The 27045-nt window shown below is 44.7% G+C and overlaps 1 protein-coding gene across 9 annotated transcripts in view; it reads right to left on the bottom strand.

Annotated features, from left to right (window-relative positions):
* The window catches only part of SBF1 (SET binding factor 1), a 198275-nt gene that overhangs the window by 54450 nt on the left and 116780 nt on the right, over positions 1–27045 (bottom strand). For 5 of the 9 annotated variants that reach the window (XM_073579273.1, XM_073579272.1, XM_073579276.1 and 2 more), the window contains 10 exons: positions 21334–21483; positions 20827–20895; positions 20560–20715; positions 19038–19294; positions 18763–18935; positions 14828–14901; positions 14486–14681; positions 10096–10223; positions 9295–9470; positions 2755–2829 (listed from right to left, as the gene is read on the bottom strand). In XM_073579273.1, the coding sequence (XP_073435374.1) occupies positions 2755–2829; positions 9295–9470; positions 10096–10223; positions 14486–14681; positions 14828–14901; positions 18763–18935; positions 19038–19294; positions 20560–20715; positions 20827–20895; positions 21334–21483 (1454 nt within the window). The remainder of the gene's footprint in view (positions 1–2754; positions 2830–9294; positions 9471–10095; positions 10224–14485; positions 14682–14827; positions 14902–18762; positions 18936–19037; positions 19295–20559; positions 20716–20826; positions 20896–21333; positions 21484–27045) is intronic. The other 4 variants (XM_073579279.1, XM_073579278.1, XM_073579275.1 and 1 more) reach the window with 1 other exon arrangement.

Raw genomic sequence — 27045 nt, forward strand, 5'->3', positions numbered from 1 at the left:
CAGAGCATCGGCTGTGCTGAGTCCCAGCAAGCATGATGCACTGCGAAGGGCGTGTCTGAAATGCCGGCTGGTGAGGGGAAGAGAAAGTACCCCTCCGATAGGCTGAAAAGCTGGGGGCATGTAGTGGCAGGGAGAGGAAGCTCCGTGATAGGAGCAAAAGCGCGGCGGGAAGACGCGCGCTGTAGAATGGTGGGGGGCGTGGCCAAGCCTGCAGCCCAGACAAGCCTTTCTATTGGGCTAAAAAGGGATCGTGATTCAAACGCGCAGTAGTGAGTGGCCAAAATATGCCGGGAGGAGGCGTGCTCACAGAAGAAAGGAGGGTGAAGTGGGCCACTGAGTTGGAGACCAGCCAGGAAGAAATGGCCACCGCTATACAGGGCTAAACAAAATTATATTCGACCTGTCCCCTAACAGTGATGCTATGGCCGTTGCTATGCAGGGCTTCACAGAATTATACTGGCCCTGCTATCTACCCCATATCTATGATTGCACATCTTTAATAGGTGCTTTTTTGCTTTGACAAAGCTTTAAAGACATACTTAGTTGGGGAAACATTTTTTATGTGCTTCTGCTGCGCAAACGCATGAAATACGCATGTGCAGTTTTTTTTGCCTGCGGAATTTCCACACTGAAGTCAATTCTATGGGGAAAAAATGCACAGAAGACTCAGCGTCCCCACAAAAGAAACTGACATGCTGCGATCAGAAATTTGCACCGCAGTTGAGTTTATGCAGAGTTTAAAAAAAAAAAGAAAAAAAAAAAGCACAGTGGACATAACATTTCTATTAATCCCTTCCACCTTACTTATACTGCAAAACGCAGTGTTTTTGGATACAGCGATCATGGAAAAGAAATCTAAGTCACTAATTAAAGGGCTGTTTTCACTGACAATTCTATGTACCTTAAAGGGAACCTGTCAGGTATTCCCAAGCCTCACAAACTTCTCCCATTCCATTTAGGACGCTACCACCCCCGTCTGCATCACACCAGAAAGCCTATACAACACTTGCTATTAACACAACATTAGTTTTAATGATGTCCTCGGTATATGCAAACCACAAGGACTAGTCTGGGGGTATGGGTGCATCTCTTTACATGGTGTACTCGACAGCCGGTGTCATCTCTTCTGTTCTGGAAATCTTATACACGTGTGCAATGAAGGAGGGTGTGTTCTGTCATGTCATTGGTGCTCTGCGTATGCCCAGAAAGGAAGATTGCTGCGTGCACAGTACATGGGTGTATGTATGGAACACTATACGCTCCACATACAACAGAGACAGACATTATGGCTACAGTGCTGGTATGTACAAGTGAAAAAGTGACAAATTTAATAGATCTAAGAAAAATATTGATCACCAACGACAAAACTGCTAAACATTATATGATCTAATGTGTTGACATCCGCTAGCAATCTAGTTTCTATGGGGGCACACTGACTGTCCTCAAAGTATGCTTTCATGTGAAATAATGCCTACACATGCTGGAATTTAACCCCTTCCCAACGTGACATACAGGATTTGCATCATTCTCGGCAGAAACTGGCTGTGTTTCACAGCCAACATATGCCTCAAATGGCACCAGGTGGAGCAGAGTGCATGGTGTGGGAGGTGCAACATTCTTGCATTTGCAGATGGTTTGGACGGTTTGCAGCCTACCACAGCTTCAAATCTCCTAAAGGGATTAAAAAAATTGAGTGCTGAAAAAGAAAAAAAATTTAAAAAAAAATTAGAAAAATAAAGTAAACCACCCCACGTTTTCACCATTAAAAAAAAAAAAAAATAAATAATGTTTTCACCATTAAAAAAAAAATAAAAATAATATTTTTGTGGGCACTCGGGAGAAAAATCAAAACAAACAAGTTTGGCATCTCTGTAATCTTTTACAAAGCAATTATAGTGAAAAAAACAAAACCCAAAATACAATGGCGGAAATGTTTTTTTTTTTTTGCTCTCACTGCACTTGGATTTTGGAAGGTGGGAGGCTGAGGGGGGGAAAAAAAAAAACACACCAGAAAAATCAGCAGTCTGGTATGGGTTAAAATGTATGGTTCCTTGCTCACCCAGGAGATAACTACTGCCAATCTAGCATCTCCATATTGTCTGCTTCCTGCCCCATAAATATGCAAGGTTAGCCAATAAAAGTGCATATTTATTGGCAAGTGGCAGTTATCTAAACTGCACTAACAACTTTAGGTGATCCCCGATGATTATGAGCAATAATTCTGTGCTCCGAGGCTCCAGAATACGGTACATGCTTTACTTCCCATTACATTTAGACAAGTTACAAGATGTAACAGCAGCACCAATACAAAGCTTTTCCCATAATTATACATAGTAATATAGCTCAGAGGATTGCTGGTAACATTGCTACAGTTTGAATTCTCGATGCCAGGGTAAAACTAGAGAAAACCAAAACACAAAACAAATATCCTGGAATAAAAAAGTAAAAAAATATATTGCAAAAATTGCATGAAGGTAGTAATAATAGTACTAATATAACTACCTTCATGCAATTTTTGCAATATATTTTTTTACTTTTTTATTCCAGGATATTTGTTTTGTGTTTTGGTTTTCTCTGTGTAAAGGTCATGTGTTCATATGCAATTACATTTTGCATGCACATTAATTTACTTTTTCTGCTCAGACCCAGTTTCTCAGGGTAAAACTAGGACAGATAGGAAGCCGCTGAGCACCCAGGAAGAATGGCTAGTCACCATGAAACCATGACCAGTTGGGCATAAATGTTGGGTCTTACGTTTCTGAATGGAAGCTGCCAAGAGATAAACTCAGTGCCAGGTGGCCTTGGAAAACGTCACTGACATGGAGGGTGCTACAGAGAAAGATAGGGGGTCACTAGGGATTACACTATGAGTATGACAACTTATACACACTAATTTATAGCACAAGGAAAGTTGGATAAAAGCAAAACACACAGGAAGTAATTGCACCAGAACAGAAGGGCACACAACACTGAGAAAACAGGATTTTTAGTTGCTTACCGTAAAATCTGTTTCTCTGAGCCTTCATTGGGGGACACAGAAACCATGGGGGTATATGCTGCTGCCACTAGGAGGCTGACACTATGCAGAAAAAAGTTAGCTCCTCCTCCGCAGTGTACACCCCACCGACAGGAAGTAGGATGATCAGTTAGTGAGAAAGCAGTAGGAAAAGCAATCTGTAAATGAGATAAAAACCACAGAAAACAGAAATCCACACTGTAACAATATTATACAGTAAACTGAGCTGTTCAACTTGGGAGGGTGCTGTGTCCCCCAATAAAGGCTCACAGAAACAGATTTTACGGTAAGCAACTAAAAATCCTGTTTTCTCTATCGCCTTATTGGGGGACACAGAAACCATGGGACGTCCCAAAGCAGTCCCCAAGGGGAGGGAACAGCAAATAACTCCATCAGGATGAGGAAGTCACCCTCGTCACCTGCAAGGTCACCTGCGAGGTCTTCTTTACCCCGACCGGCACTTGCCGAAGCCAGGCATGGGTTGTGAAAAACCTTATGGACCTGTGGAGGACATATCATCGCACTGCAGAGGTGCCAGACGAAGGCCCAAAGAGTACCGCTGGGAGGACACACACTGCCTGGACAGGGTGCGTCGTACTGAAAAGAACGCAGTCCTTCCTGAGCCGGCAACCCTACTAATAATGTCGACCAGATTCCGCGATCAGACGCTGACCTGGAGGCCAGAGGACCTCTATACTTCAAGCCTGAGCTTGAAGAGTACCGTTTCTGTGGCCAGGTAGCCTGATGAGAGAGCGCCATGAAGGAAAATCTGAGGCGGACGAAGGAAAGGGAATCCAGAATGATGGAGAGTGGACCACTGATCCACAGGAGGAGCACCACAGCTGGCACAGAATCTGTGAGACCCTAGGAGTGGTGGAGAGCCTGAAAAGGGAAGGCTACCAACTGAAAGGAAAATGAACTCGCCCGCTGCAAAGCAGATACCGCCAAAGCCCTGAAGAAATCAGGACCTGGATAAGAGCTTCATGGAAAAAACATACGAATCACAGGAGGCAAATGCTGAACGAAGAAAAATTTCCTTCCTGAGAAAAACAAGGATGGGCTCAATCCTAGATCCCGAAAAGGCACACTGAGGAAAATGCGCTGAAGAACGACAGGGTGCAGCCTGCGGAAGGAGAGCGCTTATCCTTCCGGTGACCTTCTCAATAATTTGGCCTGTTGGAGCCACCCGGAAGCAACAGAAAGTTGGTGTGAAACCGAAAGCCGAATGGACCCCTAGATGGGAACGATTAGGCGAAACCCGAGGTCTCTATGCAAGAAAAATCTTTTGGACAGTGAAGCCGGTCAAATCTTCCGACCGGCCTCCAGGAAGAATGCTCTGATGAGCAAGCTAGGCCACGTGTCTATAGAACCTTGCAACACGGGTGGAGACTAAGGCAGGACACGATATAGCAGCGGGTGGTTTGAAGGTTGACCTTGCCAACTACTGTGTGAATTCGCCGTTGGTATCCCTGAGGGATGCACTTCTGAGAGAGGAAGGACCATAGTGGAAGACTTGGAACCGGAGGGTTCGTAGTCGCAGATGTAGTCTAGTTTGCGAAACGCTCGGGAGAAAAGAGATATACCGAAGCGTCCCCTTGTTTGGAAACGGCTGAAATCCGTTCTGTGAGAAAATGGCAAGACGTGAGAGCAGGTCACTGAAAACCTGCTAAAGAGTTGAACACTGAAAACGTACTGAATGGAACCTGGGGATAACCTGGATCTTAGCGCCGCGATGTAGGCTCAGGATGGCTATGAAGAGACAACTGATTGCTCGACTAAGTCGGTAGAACGAAGACTACTGGATGACCTTGCAGACTGAGATCAAAAGGAAGATAACCCAGTCTACAGGAATGAGGGTGGATATGGAAAACTAGTCCAGCCGGACTTAGAAAAGTGATTAGTCGAGCAAGGAAAGTCCATGTCAAACATGGAGTATGTCAACTGTAAGATAGGTTGGCTCTAGGTAGATTAAATAGACACCCGAAGACAACTAGGCTGACGAAAGGCAGGTCAAGCCGTATGACGAAGTAAAGGACCGAATCCATCCTGGACCCTCTGGAGCAGGGAGGGAATTGCGGTGTGTAGATCCGCTTGCCCAAGTGTAAGACAACACGCGCTCGAGGATCACAGGGAAAAGATACAATTGTAGCTGAAGGAAGAAATGCATTATCACCAGACATATCCTTGGTTCCAAGACTGAAGCAGCTTTTACCCTGGTCGATGCTTGCGCAGAGTCAGATCCCACTCCAGACTGAGGTGGGATACTCTTTCCAGTTACGGTCAGAAGTCCCATGTCTGCGCTGCCGGAGGCTTTACCTGGCGTCTGTAAGAAAGAATAGGTAGTTCCGTCAGAGAAGTAGCTTAGGCATTGTGGTAGCTCGAAGGCCCCTAGGACAGACTAGGACCTGTAAACTACTATTGGTCAAACAAAGATAGGCGTAACACACCGGCAGTAAAGATAGCCTGCGGACAGTACCGTAAACTGATCAGAAGGTGTGGCAAAAAACTCCTGTGGAGCAACTCACACTTAGGGTCCAGAGCATGCCGCAGTCAAACCGCGATCAACCGTACCTGACACGGAAGTGTCTGACCCACCTGAAGGTGAAGTATCCAGTTATGTTGCTACCGAAATCCGCTCTGTGGTACAGAGATCTGCTCCGTCTGAACATGGTAATGCTTACGTTTAACGGTTAACAAACCACAGATGTTATTAAAAATCAAATATGCATCTGAAAGGAGTGTTTGACTCACCTGGAATCGGCCTGTAACCACAGCTGCAGCCCGTCAGGCGCAATAAATGCCGGCACCTCACCATGAGAGGTGATTAGACGGGAGCTTAGGCAAAGGCTGCAAAAGACCCCGAGGAACGCGAAAGGACGCTCCTGACTCACCTGGAAATGGGACAGTGGAGCCGGGCTGGTGTAGTAGATGGACCTCGGGTACGTTTGAGTTACCAGAAAGATGGCATATATTGACTAAACATGTCTGGTAGAGGCCTATCCAAGTGCTCAATAAGGGATAGAATACTGTTGCAATAGAACGCGAGGAACTTGAAGGCTAGAGCGTCTAACTCACCTGAATACGGTACCGAACACCAGTACCACTGAAGCAGTGAACCTCAGGCACGTCTCCACCGTAATACAGCTGTTTGAACTACTGTACCTGGTAGGTGGTGCTTTTGAAGCCTGAATAGCGGATATAGCACAGCTGCAATCGGCTCTAAGTATCCTGTAAACAAATCAGCGTGGAGAAAACCAGAAGAAGGGTATAGGAGACAGCCTTTTCTGTGCTGCGGTGCGGTCTAGGCCTGGATACCTGAGGCATTATGCAGAATAACGGCTTCTGTGTTGCGGTCTAGGTCTGGAAACCTGACGACATTAGGCAGAATAACAGCTTCTGTGTTGCGGTCTAGGTCTGAATACCTGACGGCATTAGGCAGAATAACGGCTTCTGTGTAGCGGTCTAGGTCTGAATACCTGACGGCATTAGACAGAACGACGGCATCTGTGTTGCGGTTTAGGTCTGGATACCTGACGACATCAGATAGAATAACGGCTTCACGTGTAGTAAGCCGTGCCACGAAGTCTGTCGTAAAAGTAGATTCTGACCAGTCAATTCTTCTGACGGTAGAACTGTAAGCCAGGGATCAGAAAGAGACTAACTCTTCTCTCTGTTGTGTGCTATGGTTCCAACTTCTGGACTTGCGAGCAGTGGTCAGCTTCTTTATCCACTGAGCCATAGTGGACAATTGCCGGGTAACACGGACTTCTATCCAGCTGGAAGGCCGGCCTAAACACTGCAGACGTGGATAGAAGCCGCACATTATTCTGCTTAGAGCCGTATGAATCCAGCGTCCAGAGGGGGCTGCAGAAAAAGGGAAGGGCGAGTGCCTGTGGGCAGTAGATGTGGGAGCAGATGCTATGCCAGGGCTCCAGGACCTTTATGTGTGAAGCAATGGCTGAGTGTTGCTCTGCTGAAATTAAGGCACATATGTGCAATGGCCGAAAACCCAACAGCCGAGAGACAGAATCAGAGGAAAAAACTTGCGAGTGAAACCTTCTACTAGGCCAACGCCATGCGGCAAACACAGAAGACAGCAGCGTGGCTCCATAAGGCTCTGTGTGCCATGACACCAGACATACTGAAGTACTAGACGCTGTGCGGCAGAAGATTACATTTACGCCAGTAAATTTCACGACTGCAGAGTACTATTACGTCAGTAACTGTACAGTTCTAGCGTACAATTACTTCGGAGACTGTACGGCTCCAGAAAACCATTACGTTAGTGGCTGTACTGCTCCAGAGACAGTACGAATATAGCGCATTTCACATGAGACACAATTGCTAAGATGGATTCTCTGCTCCGACACTGTACCTACGGAAAGTGTGGCCCTGCTTAATTATTCTATGATGGGCTTATACTTCGCATTCGGCTGAGGGGAGCCAGGAAGGAAACAGTCGGTCCTGTGCGGTGAAGACACTACCCGTGACCCACGCTGGGAAAATACGACCGCTGTGGTGGATGCCGACGCAGGGAGGATGCAGAGCTCCAGCAGAATAACGGCTTCAAGACAACTCACAATTTGCAAGTGAGAGCAAAACTGTGCGGTGACGAGGACCGCGTTGCCCACAGGCAGGATGGAGTCGTCCCCAGTGCTCACATCCATATGGCCGCTTCTGCTCCCACCTGCCCACATTAGAAAGGTCGCGCTGTGCAAAATTCCACTCTGCACAGCGTGAACGGGGGCGGAGCTAACCATCCGCTCTGGGAGCAGTAAGATGGCGGCGGGGATATCCTCTCTGAGCCACAAGGGAAGCCGGCCGGAGGGCGGACCTTGCGCCGGGAGCAGGGAGCGGCTGAGGGGAGACGGCGGGAAAAAAACCCGCCCGAAACAAGAGAAGACGGGGGGGGGGGGGGGGGGGGCGGAGCTACCGCGGACTAGACGGCAATTGAAGCTGGGGCTTAGATTAGACCCCGGAGACCGCCAATGAAGGGGGGGCGGCGCGGAGGCCCGAAAAAAACTGGAGCTATCCCCTGGATCCTACCAGAAAGGTAGTCGGGTGCGGGGAGAAGCGGTGGGGCGGGAGCCCCGCGCTAAGGAGAGCAGGCTGCTGCCCACCATCGCCTATACTGCTGAATAGGGAACCAGCTGAGGGAAGCCTGGAATAGAGCACTCGGAGAGGGAACCGCCAACCTCGGCAGCGAATAAGCTCCCCTCATGAGCGGCAGGAGAGCAGCCAGGGATAGGGGAGAGGGTTTCCCCTTCTTTACCTATCTTCTTATGTTTACCTCTTTCCCTGTGGTGTCAGACGTCCGGAAACCTGTTGCAGGACGTCACGTCTCATCCAACTAACAGGCTCTGGTGGGCGAGTAGGTGGGAGACGAAGGGCCAGGACCAGGTCTGGATCACCTAAGCATGCTTTTGTGCTAGGGGTTGGGTCCTGTCCGCTAGACATATGAGGATGCAGGGTGGCAGTACACGCCGTACTCATAGTCTCTTTGTGGGAGTACAGTTGTGACCATTCACACTGTATCCCTCCTGGTACCTGAAAAGGAACGACGCACATTGAGGTAGATAAGGGTCTAATGAAAAACCCGTGTCCACCTCCTACTGACACTAAGCTAAACTGATCATCCTACTTCCTGTCGGTGGGGTGTACACTGCGGAGGAGGAGCTAACTTTTTTTCTGCATAGTGTCAGCCTCCTAGTGGCAGCAGCATACACCCCCATGGTTTCTGTGTTCCCCAATAAGGAGATAGAGAAAGTAATTTCTTTAGTATGATATATAAAACGGTTATGGTATATATAAACTCAAATTCAGAAAACTTGGTTATGTCCCAAACAGATGGAGATGAGTCCTTGCTCTTCAATTGTGACCCAAGTAATACTGCCACTGTAAGTGACATGCATGGTTGACTAAATACATATTTTCTTATATACCACATGAGGGTATTTTTTTATTAGAAGTTCAAAAGATCTATAAGAAGCATTGACAAGAACAAGTAGTTGTCAAGGTCTTGTGCCTTTTTCACAAGTATCACTGAATTTATATGGCCAAGTCCGAGGGGCCAACCTGTATAAACAGTACATTACTGGACCAAAACCACTTGTGGACCATTTCTACAGGAGATACAAAACAGAGTACGGTGGGAAACGTAAAGGAATACTAACATTTTGTGTAGTCTTTCATAAAGATTTATACAAGGAAGGAAACCTAGAGGACTATAATAGCACTAGGATGACTGTAACATTCTAACAATTATTGAGCGGACTCACTTGATGGAGGGATTCTTGTCCTTGGTTCTAGGTTGAGCAGTATGTTGTAGGGAGAGACCAACACTGAACGGGAAAGTTCCTTGCACATCTTGAGGATACCTCAGTTTGTGCAGCTGTTTGCGGAAACCTTCAGAGATCTCAGAAGGGACTTCCTCATCAAACGCCACCCGCAGCAGCTGAAACAAAAATATGTGTGACATGCAGAGATGTCCATAACTGTGTAAAGGTCTAAAGCTGTCCTATGAAAACATAGGAAGTGTTTCATACCCATGAACAGTGGATATGGCGTCCGTATTTTGATATTTTTCATTTTATTTTTCTAATAAGTGATCTACTGAGGTTTTGCATGGTTTTTGATTTTGTGTGTTTCTCCTTACCATAGGTGGCCACAAAGTGTGTTTTAAGGCAAGTACTGGATACAAATCCTATCAAATGTGTCAAAACTAGATGTTATGTACTCAAACATACTACCGGCACTAAAGCACAGCTCATGACTCGAATATGTGTAATGTCACGTGGCATAAAGAACATTAACACATTGAAGCACAATTGAGAATCAAATGCCACCATAAGGTGGTGTAATAAATAAATATCACAAATTCATCAGGCCTTACTAATTATTTTGTGGCTGAATGGATTTGTGTGAATTATTTTGTCTCAAACTTAGGTCACTGTGCAAATATATATGATGCAACAAGAAATACAATTTTCTGCACAGTTCTACAGGACAAGTATTGTGCACATGAGGCAGAAGTAGCTATAGCTTCATATCACAGTAAAATAACCAAGTTAAACATTCACCTGGAAAGTACACGAGCGGAGCTGAAGTCCTTCCTGAACATATTGGTCAAGATGAGCCGGGACACTGACTTTCTTCTCCTTTGTCAGAGACGCAATGGGGAAGGACCGCACAACCGTTTGTTCAGCCACTACATTAAAAACACACATCACCACATTTCCAATACACATTTTAATAACCTTCTATTGTTATCTCCCAAAACTCAAGAAGTACACATGCTTACACAGTGTGAGTTGTTTCATCAAGCAACCAAACTTTTCTAAACGTTTAGCCCTTACTTACGTTAATAATGAAGCGATTAGTATTGATAAAAGATATCATTATTTCACTCAGACATACTCCCCTTTATTCCATCCCTACTTCTTTATGCACACCGAATAAAGGTCTGTTTACACAAATCAATTAGTGGCATTAGACGACCATTGATCCGTAAACATTTACTGATCAGAGGTTATTTAATAGTCTGTTCACCCAGGCAGACCACTGTTATTGTTGCACACCTATTGATCTAGTAGACTGTTCAGTGCGCATAGGCTGCCATTGTCCTCGGCTGTGTTTCCACAGTCAGGAAACGCTGAGGTTTTATGCTGCGTACATCCGCAGCGTCAAAACCACAGTGTCCAGATGTTACAGCATAGTGGAGGGGATTTCATGAAATCCCATCTCCACTATGCGTTCAGAGACGCAGGTGGCAGACCTGCGTATCTGCACATGCGGCGCATCTTTCCAGACCGCAGCATGTCTAAATTTTCTATAGACAATCATTAAATGCAGTAAAACCGCATCTAATGATTAGTCACATGTGTAATAACTGCGTAAACGCAGCTTACTACGCATGTGTACTAATTTAAATAAGGTCTTACCTCCTCCCACCACCGGAAGCCCCAGTCCACTGGAGTTCTGGCGATAACTTAGCTTAAAGCGAGAACTTCCGTGCACATGACCGGGGGTTCTCTCTTGGTCACTAGGCTCATTCTCACGGCCAGCTGACCGTGAGAACTACAGTGTAGGTGACCGCCGGAGATCTCTGGTGGTCATCTAGAAACTCTGCTATCTCTGGATGTCATGCATCCAGATGTAGCAGAGCTGGACTCGTCATGGGACACTCGTTATTAAGGACTACATCGTAACCGGAAGTATTTGTGTTTATTTTTTTTCAGGAGATCTATGGCTTCGGGGAATTAGGCATATAATAAAATGGAAAACTGTGTTTTATTTCATTAAAATACCTTTTCTGGCTGTGTCTTTTTTACGCCTTCACATACTCTAGGATTAGTAAGGGATAGACGTCTTATTGACACCTCTTCATTACTAACCGGGCTTGATGTCACCTTACAATGAAAGGTGATATTAACCTCTTATTACCCCATATGCCACCGCTACACAGGGGGGTCCGATATCCATGGCCCCTTCCTAGGCTATGAATATCAGCCCGCAGCTGTCTGCATAGCCTTTCGGGCTATTAATTGTAGGGGGACCCCATGTCATTGTTTTTTGGGGTCCCCCTATTTTAATAGTCAGTAAAGGCTAAATATACAGCTGTGGGCTTGATATTCATAGCCTGGGAAGATCCATGGGTATTAACCCCTTCCCAGGCTATAAATACCGGCCCCCAGTCGCTGGCTTTCCCTCTCTGGCGTAGAAAATTGCACAGGAGCCCACGCCATTTGTTAAATTTATTTATTAAAAAAAAAGAAAGGACATGGCACATTAGGCCGGGGTCATACATGCGAGAAACTCGCACAAGTCTCGCATGTCAATACCTGGCACTGCCGCCGGCACTTATACATGCAGCCACACGCTCCTGTCCTTCTATGCAGCTCAACGCTCCCGGTCCTGAGTGCCGTCTAGCTATCCCATATATATCTATCTACTCTTCAATGGACTATGTAAAAGAAGAGGTTGGACAAGGAAATCACATCACAATTCTTTTTTTTTTATTATTAAACAATATATCTTTATTTAGCTTACAAAAAACACACAGAAATCCGCATGAAAATAAAAGCATCAAAAACGCATGTAAAAAACCCCATCAAAAACGCAGGTGACCTGCCAGTGACCTCTGATGCATATTTCACCTGCGTCAAATCCATACTCAGCCAATCCTGACCGTGGAAGCATACCCTTAAAGAATCACTCCCATCAATATTTAATTAAATGTGAGTATACAGCTCTGGCAAAAATTGAGACCACTGCATAGTTTTATAAAAAAAATCAGCTTCTCTCCATGTCTGGCAGTCATTCCATTCCAGTGTCAGTTGAATTCCAACTAGAGTTCACCTCGTTCTACTTAATGTGCTTCTGATTAGGTGATCACATGAAGCAAATCTTATTTAACGAAGGAAAGTGTAAAAAGCCTGCTGTGGTGTTCACAATCCTCTTGCAATAGGACAAGCTGGATGGCAAAACAAGTGCTAGTAATATCCCAAAAGTAATAGGAATGAAAAACTAACTTTTAACCATCCCAAAGGAGTTGAAAAGAAAAGTCTTGAGTGAGGTAAAGAAGGGCTCAATTCTGATTTTACTAGCAGAGGGATACAGTGAGCGTCATGTTGCCTCCATCATTAAAATTTCTAAGGCGGCAGTCCATTCCAACAAGGTCAAGCAGCAGACATTGGGGACAACAAAGCTACAGACCGGCAGAGGACGAAAACTGACCGGGATGACTGTCATCTTATTCGAGTGTCACTCAGCAATCGCAGGATGACATCAAGTGACTTACAAAAGGAATGGCAAATGGCAGCTGGTGTGAAGTGCATGGCAAGAACAGTTCGTAACAGGCTCCTAGAGGCCGGGGTCAAGTTATGCAAAGGTAGAAAAAAGCCATTCATCAATGAGAAGCAAAGGAGAGCCAGGCTGAAGTTTGCCAAAGATCATAAGGATTGGAGTAAGGTAATCTTCTCTGATGAGTAATTTTCAGCTTTGCCCAACACCTGGACTTCTAATGGTTAGAGACCTGGAGAGGCCACAGTGTCTTGCACCCACTGTGAAATTTGTTGGAGGATCAGTGATAATCTGGGGATGCTTCAGGAAGGCTGGATTTGGGCAGGTTAATCTTAGCAAAGGACGTATGAATCAAGCCGCATACAAGGTTATCCTGGAAAAACAGTTGATTCCTTCTGCTCAGTCAATGTTCCCCAACTCTGAGGACTGTTTTTACCAGCAGGACAATGCGCCATGCCACATAGCTAGGTTAATCAGTGTGTGGATGAAGGACCATCACATCAAATCCCTGTCATGGCCAGCCCAATCTACAGACCTGAACCCCATTGAAAACCTCTGGAATGTAATCAAGAGGAAGATGGATAGTCACAAGCAATCAAAGAAGAACTGCTTACATTTTTGTACCAGGAGTGGCATAAGGTCACCCAAAAGCAGTATGAAAGGCTGGTGGAAATCATGCCAAGACACATGAAAGCTGCGATTAAAAATAATGGTTATTCCACAAAATTTTGGCTTCTGAACTCTTCCCGAGTTAAAACATTAGTATTGTTGTTTCTAAATGATTATGAACTTGTTTTCTTCGCATTATTTGAGGTCTGCAAGCATTGCATTATTTTATTTTGACCATTTCTCGTTTAATGAAAATAAATACAAAATTTAGCATTTGAAAATTCAAAGACATGTTGTCAGTAGTTTATAGACTAAAAGAGCAATTTACATTTTACACAAAAATATACCTATAATGAGAAAAATCAGACAAACTGACAATTTTGCAGTGGTCTCTTAAATTTTGCCAGAGCTGTATATGCATGTAGTGTGCATGTATTAAAATACTCACATACCACTGCGCTCTCTGGGATCCAGAGCAATTTTTCTCCTCTTCTCAGTGATTTCTCAGATCTGCAGACTGTCTGGGTCACTGCATGACCCATAAGTAGCTTCTACAATGTAAGTCGGTGGAGTGTGAGGACTATATAGATTTACTTTGTAAGAAAGATTTCCAACTCGGGCATAAACTGAGCCAGCTAGTCAGCAGAGCAGTGATGTCACGGAGAAGAACAGAGCCAGATCCTGAAGAAAGTGGCTGTAGGCGAGTATATTAATACACACATTTAATAAAAATAAAAAAAAAAATATAGATTGGAAGTATTCAAGAATGCTCATTTCACAATAATCCTTCAGTGTAAATGCAGCTTAAGCTAGCAGTGAATAGAGGAGGAACATGACTGCAGGGTCAGTCGACAAAGAATTGGTTGTAGTCCATAACCCTAAACACACAGGATGAGGCTGAGGCGTTACAGGATAGGATAATCCAATGTAATGCAGTATTTGCAGAGGAATAATAATAAAATAATTGAAACCTTATAGAAAATTACATCAGGCAGTTGACAATTAGTGATAGACAAAACCAAATAATTTCAAGAGGAATAAAGAAAAACCAGCGCTCACCTAATGGGTCCACTGGAGTACCTTTAAAGATGCAACGGTAGGTAGTGAGGAATAACGCCCCTTCAGCAGGGAGCAAGGGCGGACCTCCAAGACTACCACCTGAAGCTTCCTCCCGTCCATCTGGTAGAAGATATACTCGAAGTCCATCCATTACAAAATCCTCACCTACTAACAATGCTGGTCGCAACAATTTTGGCTAAGAAATACAAAAGCCAAGAAAACCGGTAAGCAGAGTATAAAAGAAATCTACAAAATAAAAAAGGCAATTGATGGTAATATCAACCAATTTTGCATATATTGAGCAAGAGCACAAATCAATAATTGGCTAATCCAAATACTAACCTTCTGGATTGGAGGCAGCCTCTTACTTTCCCTGTGAACAGCATCCAAGGTCTCTATATGCATCTGAACAATGTCTATACAAGAATAATAGAGACACAATCATATCATGAAACCAGTATAGCACTGATATCCAAACCAGCAACACATTATTCACAATATATAGTAAAATTCAGAAGAACAACATTATCCTGGAGGAACATCTACTAAGCTAAGCGGCCTACATACTGTCTATGAAGCACACATTTTATTTTATCTTTCCCTTGCATTACTCACATTCCCTTGTGGCAAGCGGACGACTACATTTTCTATAGGTGCACAAGTAGCATACACTACCAGTGAAGAGGACCATGGCTCTTCTATGGCACCCAGTACTGCGCTGCCTCCATCACCAGGGCATAGAATTGCATAATAAGGTTCTGATAAACTGCAGTAGTCACTGGAGGGAATTCACTGCATACAAAATATATGCAACTTCACAAGTTCAATGGAAGCATCATATAGCAGTATCTGCTGGCTGTCACAACCACTGTAGTTATATTGTAGCAAAGTCAGGCAGGCTAGAGTTAAATCCTAGCTCAATAGGTGCTGATTAGTACCCCTGGCTGGCCAGCACATAACCAGGCTAGTTGTTCTCCTTAAGGGCATGTCACACTAAGAGATATCGCTAGCAATATCGCTAGCAATATCGCTAGAACTTGTGACGTTATAGCGATATTGCTAGCGATATCACTGTATGTGATACTTACCTACGACCCGCTCCCCCGCTGATTGTGCGAGAACAGGCTGGACCGTTTCTCGTCGTCAGCTTCCTGCTGTGACGACGAGCGACGCGTGGAGCCGGGCGGGAGGACGCAGGATCGCCCCATTTGACAGGTAAGTAGCGACCCTCGTCCCCAGCAATGTCGCTGGTGAGATCTGCCTGTGTGGCAGCTCACTAGCGACCACTTAGCGATGTACCAGCGATCCTGACCGCGTCATATCGCTGGTCGGGATCGCTGGTACATCGCTAAGTGTGACAGTACCTTTAGTCAGCTCAGGGAACCTGACCAGACTAGACTGGAGGTGTCTTGGAGCTCAAGGGAGACAAAGGCCAGAATTCCTCTCTGAGAAGAGTCTGCACAGGCCGTGTGCACAGAACTGCATTAATAGTGATTGCTATGGAAGAGGGCTGCGGACTTGAAGTCAGTGACCATTTTGGTGGCGTTCGAGTAGGTATAAAATGGACCGATTCCTAAAATATATAACAAATTGCGTACAGTGTAGCATGTGCTGTAAATTGTTTCAGAAGAATTTGGGAAAGTTATAAAATGTCCTATAAATATCAGTTCTAAGGATCTCTGGTTTTATTTGAGATGAATCTGTGCCGCACATTATGCACATGCTTAGTAGTGACCAGTGCTGGGGAGGCGGAAGTCAGGGAAATGGAGGAGACGAAGTTCAAGGTTTGGCTTATCACTCCACAGCCCTGCTATGGACAATAACTGTTTTGTTTAAAGGTGGTATCCTTGGACATTATAAAAAAAAAAAAAAAAAAAACACAACTAAAGATGTACCCAAGCACTAACAGGCAAGCTAATTGCAACTTCCCTGCCTGTTCACATTGCCGTTCTCCTCAAGCACAGAGTGGTCACAGAGCGCTCCTGCCGGGGATTCAGAAGCCTTTGCTGATGCCACATCTACAGAGTGGAGGCTTCTTCTCCTCTCTGTTGAAGGGACGGGTCTTCAGGCTTTATTCTGATTGACAGCTGGATCCCCGCTGCCTAACTGAGGGGAGACGGCTGTCAATATGAATGACATTGGATGTCCCGCCCTGTCCAGTCAGCAGAGGCAACTAAATCCCTGACAAGTGGAGCATTTGACCAATGTGTGCCGGAGAAGAACGGCGCCGTGCACAATAGGTAGGTAAGCTGAATTACCTAGGTACATTTTTTTTTTTTTTTTGCAAAGTCACAGATACCCCCTTTAACTAGGTAGGGGCTAGCTTAAACGTATATTGGTAGCCAGGGTCTGTTCTGTTTAGTTAGCGCATGGACAAGGCTATGAATTTATCTTTAAGAGTTTGTTTTTGGTAATGTAAAACTTGTGGAAAGCAAAGAAAAAAACTATACGTGTTTGGAAGAAAGCTGTATTGCTTGTGTGAATACTACCTAAGGCCTAACGTCTACCAGAGAGCGTGAATCCCTACAATATGTTATGTAATAAATCAGTCTTAAATTGTGTTTACAATGGATATTCACTTTAATTCCTGGCCTCCACTACAAAATATCATGTAATCGGACACGGGAAAGAAGGTAATGTCATGATGTGACCCAGCATTAAAGATGATAAGCCAGTGTAATAAGTAGCAGTTACTAAAGGTAGGGCAAAGAAACCAGCTGCAGCAGGAGCCAACAAAGATACGAAAACAGTGTAAATAATAGACAATGGAACAATTAGTGTAAATTCATGACCTTAAAAAACAAACATATACATACAAAAATACATATTCACTTCATGCACCTTTACAAAGCTTGACAGATATAAGAACACTGCCATGAAGTTATACCATTTCATCAGAGAGAGGGATAATGTAGCTCATGTAATGTTTGTTTGATACATTGCCGTCACTATAAAATCCTGGCAGATCTTTTCTGTGCCAGTTAAGTTCTATTAGCAACACACTGCGTGGGAGCTACTAAAAGCTCGAGATTGATAACGAACAGTAGTGCTCAGAGTTATCCAGGTTAACCCTTCCAGTAACTCCCTTATACAAAGAAAGCTTCCTCTAAGCCTTACAGAAATGAAGCAGTATATCGCAGTATATGATGCACCCACAAACAAGCAATCCTGTTTTTATTTATGCCACATCCATCTCTGGGACCCCCAAGTATCAGGACAACAAGAAGTAGAAGATCTCTGTTTATTGATGCAAGCTGGAGGCTATTCTCGGCTACAGACATGCATCTCCCAAGGTGTCTTTAACAAGTGTCCAGAATTTTATTTCAACTCTTGCTATGGGGTTTAAAAAAAGATTTTCTCGTGCATTAATATTCAGAAGCGCACAGCTCCTCTACCTTCCTGCTACGCAGGGGCGCTGCGCTCGTGAACATTGAACATCAGACCAGCAGCATGGCTGCCCCATTGGTTCAAACTGTGCTCTCTGCCAGGCTTTGCCTCTGCTGCATTGGAGAAGTGAAGAGGGGCTGAAGCTGGCCAGACCCAGCCATCATCAAAGCAGCATAAGCAGGCTGTAAGGATTAGGTAACCGGCCACTACTACAGGATGGCAGAAAACCTAGACAATGAGCTGTACAATATAAAATTAAATATACCTGTGAAGGAGAGAATGGCTAATGAAATCATTAACCTTAAATAAGCTAGTAATAAATGTGGTGCGGCAAGATGGCTTCTACATCCGGAACTACGACACTGGAATCCTTGGAATGTGAAGTGGATACACTGAAGATCATACATGGAACAGACCTAGCATGGACCTATCACAGACTGACATGATGGCTGCTCAGAAGATGTGCAATGCCCTCTTCCTGCCTGCTACATGATCTTTTGTTTGTACTAATAAAGGCAGTTCAGTGCCAGCTCTGGCCGAGAGAGGTGCACCCATATGACACTGTGTCCAATGTATTTCTTTTATGCATGCACTCGGCTCATATTTATTAAGTCAGGGGCAGGCAATCACTAAGATCTCACCTTAAGAGATCACCTCAGCATGCCTAAGTTCTTGAGAATGGGGAAGATACATTTCAAAAGTTGCCTATTTTTACAAGCACTTTTGCAATCTTACACATTTGAGAACTTGAGACCTCTAACCAGCAATGCAAAAAAGTAATGCATATTGAATTACAGGACTCTAATTGCATAACTGTCAAGAGTCCAAAAGCAACCCTTACTACTAACAGCACTTAAAAAGGACAACCGTTAAAAAGTGGAATACTGCACCTGGGATCATGGTATGCAGGCCTTTTAGGTGATCAGATGTAACCCCACTCTCCGTACACACTTTGTCCACAAAACGGGTTATAAAACGGACCACACAATGAGCTACATCTGAACCTTCAGAATCTTCAAAACCACTTTCTGTATCTGCACTTTCTGCAACGCTGCCTGCCATGCTGAATTATTTTGGAAGGACAGAAGAAGAAAAGGTTAGCGCACTGAATAATACAAAAATGTGATCAAACATCATTAGGAGACAGAAAGGTCTCTTCAATAACCTGTTTGTGATGAAGCTGTTCGTTACACTTTCGGTATCTGCAAATCCGGCTCCCCCTCGCAGAAGGCGGTTTTTAGAGGTGTCCAACGGAAGAAGAAGGTAGCTCATACGGTTGGCATAGTGGATAGCCTGGCTAAACACGGTGCTCTCCTCTTTCTGGATAAGTTCTAACTGTTTCTCACGTATAAGTGTTGGCCACAGACGACACTGCTCAGCTGCCAACTCCAGGGCAGATCTCTCTTCTACTTCCACTCCATCCTAATAAAACAGATTTTATTAAAACCGCAATCTTATTATAACTATATATTTTACAATATTTTTTCAGTTCTTTTAACGTACTGCACAAACACATTCCCAGTTCACAAAAATAGATCATGACAGATTAAAACAGATCCTACAGAAATCTGCAAAAAATCTTTTAAAAATGAAAGCCATGAAAGCAGTAATAGGGTTATTTAACCCTGTATTTTACAGTTGTCTTATACAGATAGGGCAATTACTACTAAAAACGAATACTAGTGTTTACAGAGAAAAAAAAAGTTTCAATTTACAGTAATAAAAGCCAATTTACTGTATTATTGTGAACATGATCACATGATAATTGTTAAGTCTACAGCCATCTAGAGGTGTTCCAAACTCTCCCCCTCAAACATAATATATTTGCATCCACAATCATGGAAGCAAGGCTATCTGAAGGAAAATATAGAAAAAGCACAAGCGGCAGCTGACCTTTAAAACATTTGTTATGTTCATAAACCTAAGATCCAAAGCTTAATATATACATATGATAAAGTTAATAAATCATTATATTCCGATGTTGGTTCAGTCACTGCTTATAGATTAACGTTTGCCACCATTATCCTTTCCCTCACATCTCTCCATTAAACACATACGCCACATTTTAATACAGTTCCCCCTAGATTTCCATTTACATTAAAGTGCTTGCCCAGGCTATAAAAGTAGTAGTCTTGTGAATGCTCACACAGCGTACAGTGCGCGGCTGGGAGGATTTAACTTTTCCAATTAAGGTGTTATCTGAGCATGCTCTGGTGCTAACCAAGTGAATTTGGTACGCTCGAATAATATGTTCGACTCCCCTTGGCTGCATGTTCTATGGCTGTTTGACAGCCGCAACACATGCCCGGATTGCCTGTTTAATAGGGGACTCAAACATATTATTCGAACACGCCGAAGGCACTCTATTAGCATCTGAGCACGCTCGGATAACACTTTATTGGAGCACGTTCGCTCACCACTACTAGCAGATTGGCGGTCTATGTGCGCTGAACATTCTCAGCAGTGGAGGTACAGTTTACACAGCTGCCCAAAACAATCTTTTGTGCAACCAAAAATAATTTAATTTATCAGCAGCTAGTATAGAATGTACGATAAGGAAACCATTATTTCTAGAAACATTTGTTCATGATAATTAAGCAGTGCAGATGCAAATACCCTTTAATTCAGCTAACCTACACCTATGTAACAAGAATCTCATAAATAAGTAAAAACTTTCGAATAATTACCAGGTTGGAGCCATTCTCCTCAGAATTTACATACAAAGCCCTGATGTGGTTTTGAACATCTCCATAAAACATGGCTTCCCAGAACTGCATGTTGGTCCAAACTAAGTGCTCTTGTACAAAGCTGTAAGCAAACTGCGTGATGCCCGGACTCAATTTCTGGAAAGAAAAGGTTCATGAGGAATGTAATAAGCCAAACGAGTATTAAAACATTAAAACCAAATAGACATTTTATTTGCCAATTGTACAAGGTATTAGTAAAAATCTTACCCTGCAGAACGCTGTAACCAAAGGTAAAAGGGCTGCAGCTATAAAATGTTCATCCAGAGATGTACAATCCTGAGGGAGAAAAGGCCAGCCTATTATTTCAACTAAAAAACCTTCAGGATTTACATTCTCCATAAAGAATCATGTGCGTGCACCAGAGGACAAAGTTGTGAAAACCACTATTTGCTAAATGTTCTACTATTTATACACCATATACTATGTATTTTTCTTGCTGGGAAGGGCTGTTTAGTGTTAGTAAAAACATGGCCTCCTACAAGGAAAAAGAAATGTTTTTGCCTTCTGTTTTGTGCATTCCTTCTGGATATTTAAAACATCCAATAAAAGTATATGACAATGTAAGTCTTAGAAGTCTCCACACATGGCCTCCAAGAGCAACTTCACGCAGGCTTAGTAATTTTTGCAACGCATATACAGTTTTTACAGTTGGGTAGTAGACAAAAGTTTTAAAGTACGATGGGAACGATAAAAACACAACAACTCTTAACTCACCTGTAGGCAGCAGTTCATCAGACGAACAATGAAGTCAAACTGCTGATGATCCAACACGGCGCGGTTCTGCTGCACATGCAGGTTGAGCTCCTGTGTTAGACACTGCCGTGCTGCTCTACCTTTCAGTGCCCGAAGAACAGCAGGGTGCAGCTGCAGAGGGAATTAAGGTCAATAAGGTTTATTTTCCCTGTATATACATCACCATACACTGAAAATGAGATAGCCCTCTTTAAATTTAAAGGGAATCTGTCAGCAAAAATTCACCCCAAAATATTTATATGTGTATGATGCCCTTTCTAATATTGGTCCAGCAATACCCTTTACATGGCCAATCTGTTCCTCTAATACTGACTAATTAGCATTTGAATGAGGCTGAAGAGCTACCATATATCTGAAGTGTCTTTCACTCCGGCTCTATTGCCCACCCAGCGCCGCCTCCTCATGCTTGACTGCCAACCTCTATGCTGTGTGACTTACGGTATATTACATGTCAGTTAAGCAGGATGTGGTGGCACTGGGCACTGACAGAGGCTTCAGATATACAAAACAGCTCTTCATTCTCACCTGCCTATCAATTCGAGCGGTGATTTCTCATTAACAGATGAACGGAATGGCCATGTAAAGGTATTATTGGACTTTTCATTGTAAGAGCTACATGAGAAATGGTATGAAATCCTGCTGACAGATTCCCTTTAACCCCTTTACAACCCAAGACGTTTCCATTCGTCCCAGCGACCTGGTACTTATTGACCTGGACCTAAGGATACAGCACGGTGATTTTGTCGCCAGGTGTCAGCTGATTCTGACAGCTGACACACGGCACTCGGTGCCAGGAGCGGTCGAGCACCTCTCCCGGCACTTTAACTTACTAAATACTAAGATCGAACTTGATTGCGGCATTTTGGGAACGGGCAGAGGGAAGACAGACCCACTGCTTTTGGATCGGAGACCCCACAACGTCATCGCAGGGTCCCGATCACTGCCATGGTGACCCAATGTCATCATGTGTCTGAAAAAGCCACCAATAAAAAGGACAACTCGTCACGCAAAAAAACAAGCCCTAACATGACTCTGTGGGATGAAAAATTATAGCTCTCAAAATATGGAGACATGTAATAAAATGTGTTTTTTAGTGTGTGACAGCTGACAAATATAAACAAAACTATATAAATCTGGTATAGCTGTAATCACACTGACCCGAAAAATAGAGTTGCCGTATCACATACAAAGCAAGGAACGGCGTTAAAAAATGGAGATTTTTGTGTACTCACCGTAAAATCTCTCTTAGCCTTTAATTGGGGGACACAGAACCGTGGGTGTTATGCTGCTGTCCACTAGGAGGCGACACTATGCATAATCTGAAAAAGATTAACTTTGGCTCCTCCTCTGCAGTATACACCCCTGGACGGCGTCAGCCTTCTCCAGTTTTGTGCAAAAGCATTAGGAGGAATATACCAGAAACATAACCATGCCTGTAAGAAGCCTACTATAAACGAGCTCAAACAATGTGAGAACCCAGCTCAAACAATATGAGAACCCAACCGTAACAACGGCCCGCAAGGGCAACAGGGTGGGAGCTGTGAGGCTAAGAGAAAGAGATTTTACGGTGAGTACACAAAAATCTCCTTTACTCTGTCGCCTTATTGGGGAACACAGAACCGTGGGACGTCCCAAAGCAGTCCCTGGGTGGGAAGCAGTGGACGAATATTGTACTGACAGTTCCCTAAATTTGAGGTACTGCCGCCTGCAGGACCCGTCTACCCAGGCTCGCATACGCTGAGGACTGGGTATGCACTCTGTAGTGTTTTGTAAATTTGTAAATGTGTGCAGGCTAGTCCAAGTGGCTGCCTTACACACTTGATGTGCCGAGGCTTGAGCTGAATGGCCCAAGAGGCCCCTACTGCCCGCGTAGTGTGAGCCGTGATACCGGCTGGAAGAGGAGAATTGTTAAGGCGGTAAGCTTCTTGAATGGTGGACTTGATCCACCTAGCAAGGGTGGCTTTGGAAGCCGGTAGGCCCTTGCGAACGCCTTCTGGAAGGAAAAGTGAATCAGGCTTCCGGAACGGAGCAGTCCTAGACACGTAAATACGCAATGCCCTGACAAGGTCAAGCGTATGCAGAGCCTTCTCCACTCTATGAACGGGAACCGGGCAAAGAGATGGTAGTGAGATTTTCTCATTGAGGTGGAAGGTGGACACAACCTTCGGAAGGAAGGATGGCACTGTACGGAGAACCACCTTGTCCTGATGAAATACCAGGAAGGGTTGCCTGCAGGAAAGAGCTGAAAGTTCGGACACCCTGCGTAGCGAGGTGATTGCCACCAGGAAAAAAACACTTTCTGTGATAGAAAGCGGAGTGAGACCTCCTTTAGGGGTTCAAAAGGAGGTGTCTGTGTCAAGGTGAAAATATATTTTCTTATATAACTTTTATACTGTGAAACAATAAGTTTTTCCTAATTGCTTGCTAATGCAAATGTAACTGTATTAAAGATGGCTGCCAGTGTTCACTTTCACTTAAATTCAGTGTCTAAAGAGTTAAGTTAAGTTTCATTTCTCCTAAAAAAAGATAACTCAGGAATGTGAAGAAGTAGTAACCATCGGGAGACTTTTTGACGAATCAGAGAGAGACTGGACACTAGATGTATACTGCATAAACCCCGCCTAATGCACGCCTTCCCCTAACACTCAATATAGTATTGTGTATTTGTAAATAAAGCCAGTTGTTGTACTGCTCCTGACAGGTGTGGATGCGGGACATTAGCTAAGACTGAATCAGCTGCGTGTCTGAGTCATTCTTAATTGGTACCAGATGTTTTGCGCTCGCACAATGATTTGGAATGACTGGTGAATGAGGATTTATTGTCGTTTACGACCCCGCCAATTTGGAGCCCAACGGGGGGCGTGGACAGTGATCCGAGGCTCCTCTGGACCCATGCCTGGATGTCTGTGGATGATACCTGTAGTGGCTGACCTCGAGGACTGATCACCCTCCAAAACACGGTAAGTGAGATCATATACACTGTATGTGTCACACTTGCTAGTGTCTCAGCCGTTATTGGTTTGTCTGTGGTCTCCTTGGGTCTGAGGGGTGACCGGTCGAGTGGTGAGACTGAGTGCGATCCTGTGCCACGCTCTGAACCAGCAACTGAGAGACGTCGCATTCTGCGCGTCCTCGTGTACACCACACCTCCTCCACCGGTCATTGTACTCCATTTAACCACCCTACCCGTGACTATTGTCTAGTAGTGAAGTGGAGTGATAAATTGAGCTAGTTGCAGATTGTGGGGCAACTTAGAGGATGGGATAGGAGACGCAGCCTCTGTGATATTGTACCAACTAGGTAATTAAGACGTCCCGAGAAGGGACCACCTGTATTTCTGTGGAGGGCTCTCACTAGGAGACCGCCTATCGACTGTTGGAATATCGTGGCAGGATAATCTGTTAATCACTGCTGTTCAAGGTTAGGGAAAGGAAATATTGAGCGCGAGGCTCTTTTCCTAGTACGTCGAACGTGAGGCTCCGTACTGTGGAACATCAGTGTTGATATCGCTACCAGTGGTTTTTCTGCAGAGAACCATAGTATTCTGTAAGAGTCATGCTGCGTATCTTAAAGCAGAAGAAGTCTGTGCCCCACAAGTTAGATGAGGATGCTGTGGAGGTCAAGGCAATAGTAGCGTCACGGGAAGGCAAGAAGGCAGTCAAGAATGTTGAGAGATTGTATAAGCATGTAGGATTGCCCTCGTCAGGGAGATTACAGCCGGCTATGTGGCATAATCTCATAGAGAACAAACGAGGCATGTTGAAAGATAAAGGATTGTTAGAACAAGCACAAGCTCATCTGCGAGTTGCGCGAGGCTTGAAGAATGAAGGATGGAAAGAGATTGATGGGGAAGGAGGATCAGACAATGCGGAACCTGTGTTTGGTTATAAAATGCCTTTGAACTGTGATCTTATAGATTGTAAAATGGCCGCCGTGCCACTGATGATGAAAATGCAGTCCCAACCACCGCCCTATAATGGCGACAAGACGAGCTCTCCAGAAGCGTGGGTGTGTCCTGTTTGTGGCGTGCAGAATCCAACCTGGGTGGAAACCTGCCGTGTGTGTGGGGCGGGCCGTCCTTGGGGTTCCGCCCAGACCATGGACGGAAGTGGGGCATGCCACGCCTCCACCGGCAGCCATCTTGGTGCACCCGGAATTCCTCCCCAGCCACTATGTCCGCTAGTAACACTTTCCGGCGAGTACTATCAGGGACCACCACTTCCTGAGAAACCTCCGGCACCGACCGATGCTGTTCCCACCTCTAATGTTCCTGTTTCTGTTCTGGCCTCTGGGCCTAGTCTCCCGGTGCAACCCACTGTGATATTTGTAAATACACCTGGTCAAAGTCCCTTCACTCTTGATGCCCTGACCGGCAGTACGGCTTTCCGGTCCGTAATGCGTATGAGGCGCCAAGCTATCGGAGATGATGAGGGATCAGAAGATTCTGACAATCAGGTTGCTACAATTCCCCCTGCCCCGCCACTGCTATTAGGTCCGTTCGAATCCCCCCGGCCCGGAAGGAGCCCACTACCTACCCCTCTCAACAAATCCTCTAGGTTGCCCCATGACCCTGAAATCTGGTTCCCCTGTCATTCACGCTATTACATCACACCTCAGGGCTCCCAGGTTCTTTTCTCAGTGGGGTATGGGGACATAGTTACCCACCAGGTAGGAGCCATAGTGAACCCAGCTAACTCTACCCTGTCGCATAGAGGTGGTTTGGCCCAACAGATAGCTAAAAAGGGAGGCCCAGCCATAACCCAAGAGTGTCAGGCCTACCTTACCAATTATGGCCCCTTGCATCCAGGAGACGCTATGTCCACCCAGGGAGGGAATTTGCCCTGTGATATAGTGTTACACACTGCAGGCCCTATATATGATTACAGGACACCCGAGCATTGCCGTACAATATTGCAGACCGCCTTACAGACAGTGCTTATCTTTGCAGGACGGCTAGGGAGAGATACACTTCCTCGTAGAACTTTGGCTATACCATTGATATCTTCAGGACTCTTTGGATACCCACTGGGCCCCTGTATGAAGGAACACGTTGAAGTCATCAAGAATTGTCTCCAATCAAGCCCAGATCTCGATTTACAAGAAGTTAAGATCGTCTGTTACCATGAATCCGGATTAGAGGGCATCATGCCCTTGGTAGCTGAATACATGATACCACTGATGCACACAGGTATAAAGCCCCTGGATGAGGTAATACCCACAGCACCCCCAACTGCCCCGAAGGATGAGGCAGTGACACATGACGAAGAAGAAGAAGGGCTGAAGCTGAAATACAAACCCTTCACTCCGGTACAAATTGATGCTATTGTTAACAAGTTACCTGACCCGGACAAATTTCCCATGCAGTATGTAAGGAAACTGGAACAGACTAGGAGCATCTACGGGGCTACATGGTCTGATCTATCAGGCATCACCTCAATCAAAGCCTCCGAATATTTTCTCCCCACCATCATGAAGGAATTGGACCCCACTAAAGCAGGACCTCTCAACAAGTTCAAGTCTGGAAAGGAGTTTATCGCTCAACTCACAAAGTGGGCCCAGGATCGTCTCTGTGACGAAGCAGGATCAATACAGGATATACAACAAGAATCTGGTGAAGCTGTGGAGAAATACGCTGCCAGACTAACTATGCAGTTTGAAGACTTGGGTTATTCA

Source organism: Dendrobates tinctorius, unplaced genomic scaffold (assembly GCF_039654945.1).
Source record: "Dendrobates tinctorius isolate UK_male_01 unplaced genomic scaffold, ASM3965494v1 ptg000062l, whole genome shotgun sequence".
In the NCBI taxonomy this organism is placed as follows: domain Eukaryota; kingdom Metazoa; phylum Chordata; class Amphibia; order Anura; family Dendrobatidae; genus Dendrobates; species Dendrobates tinctorius.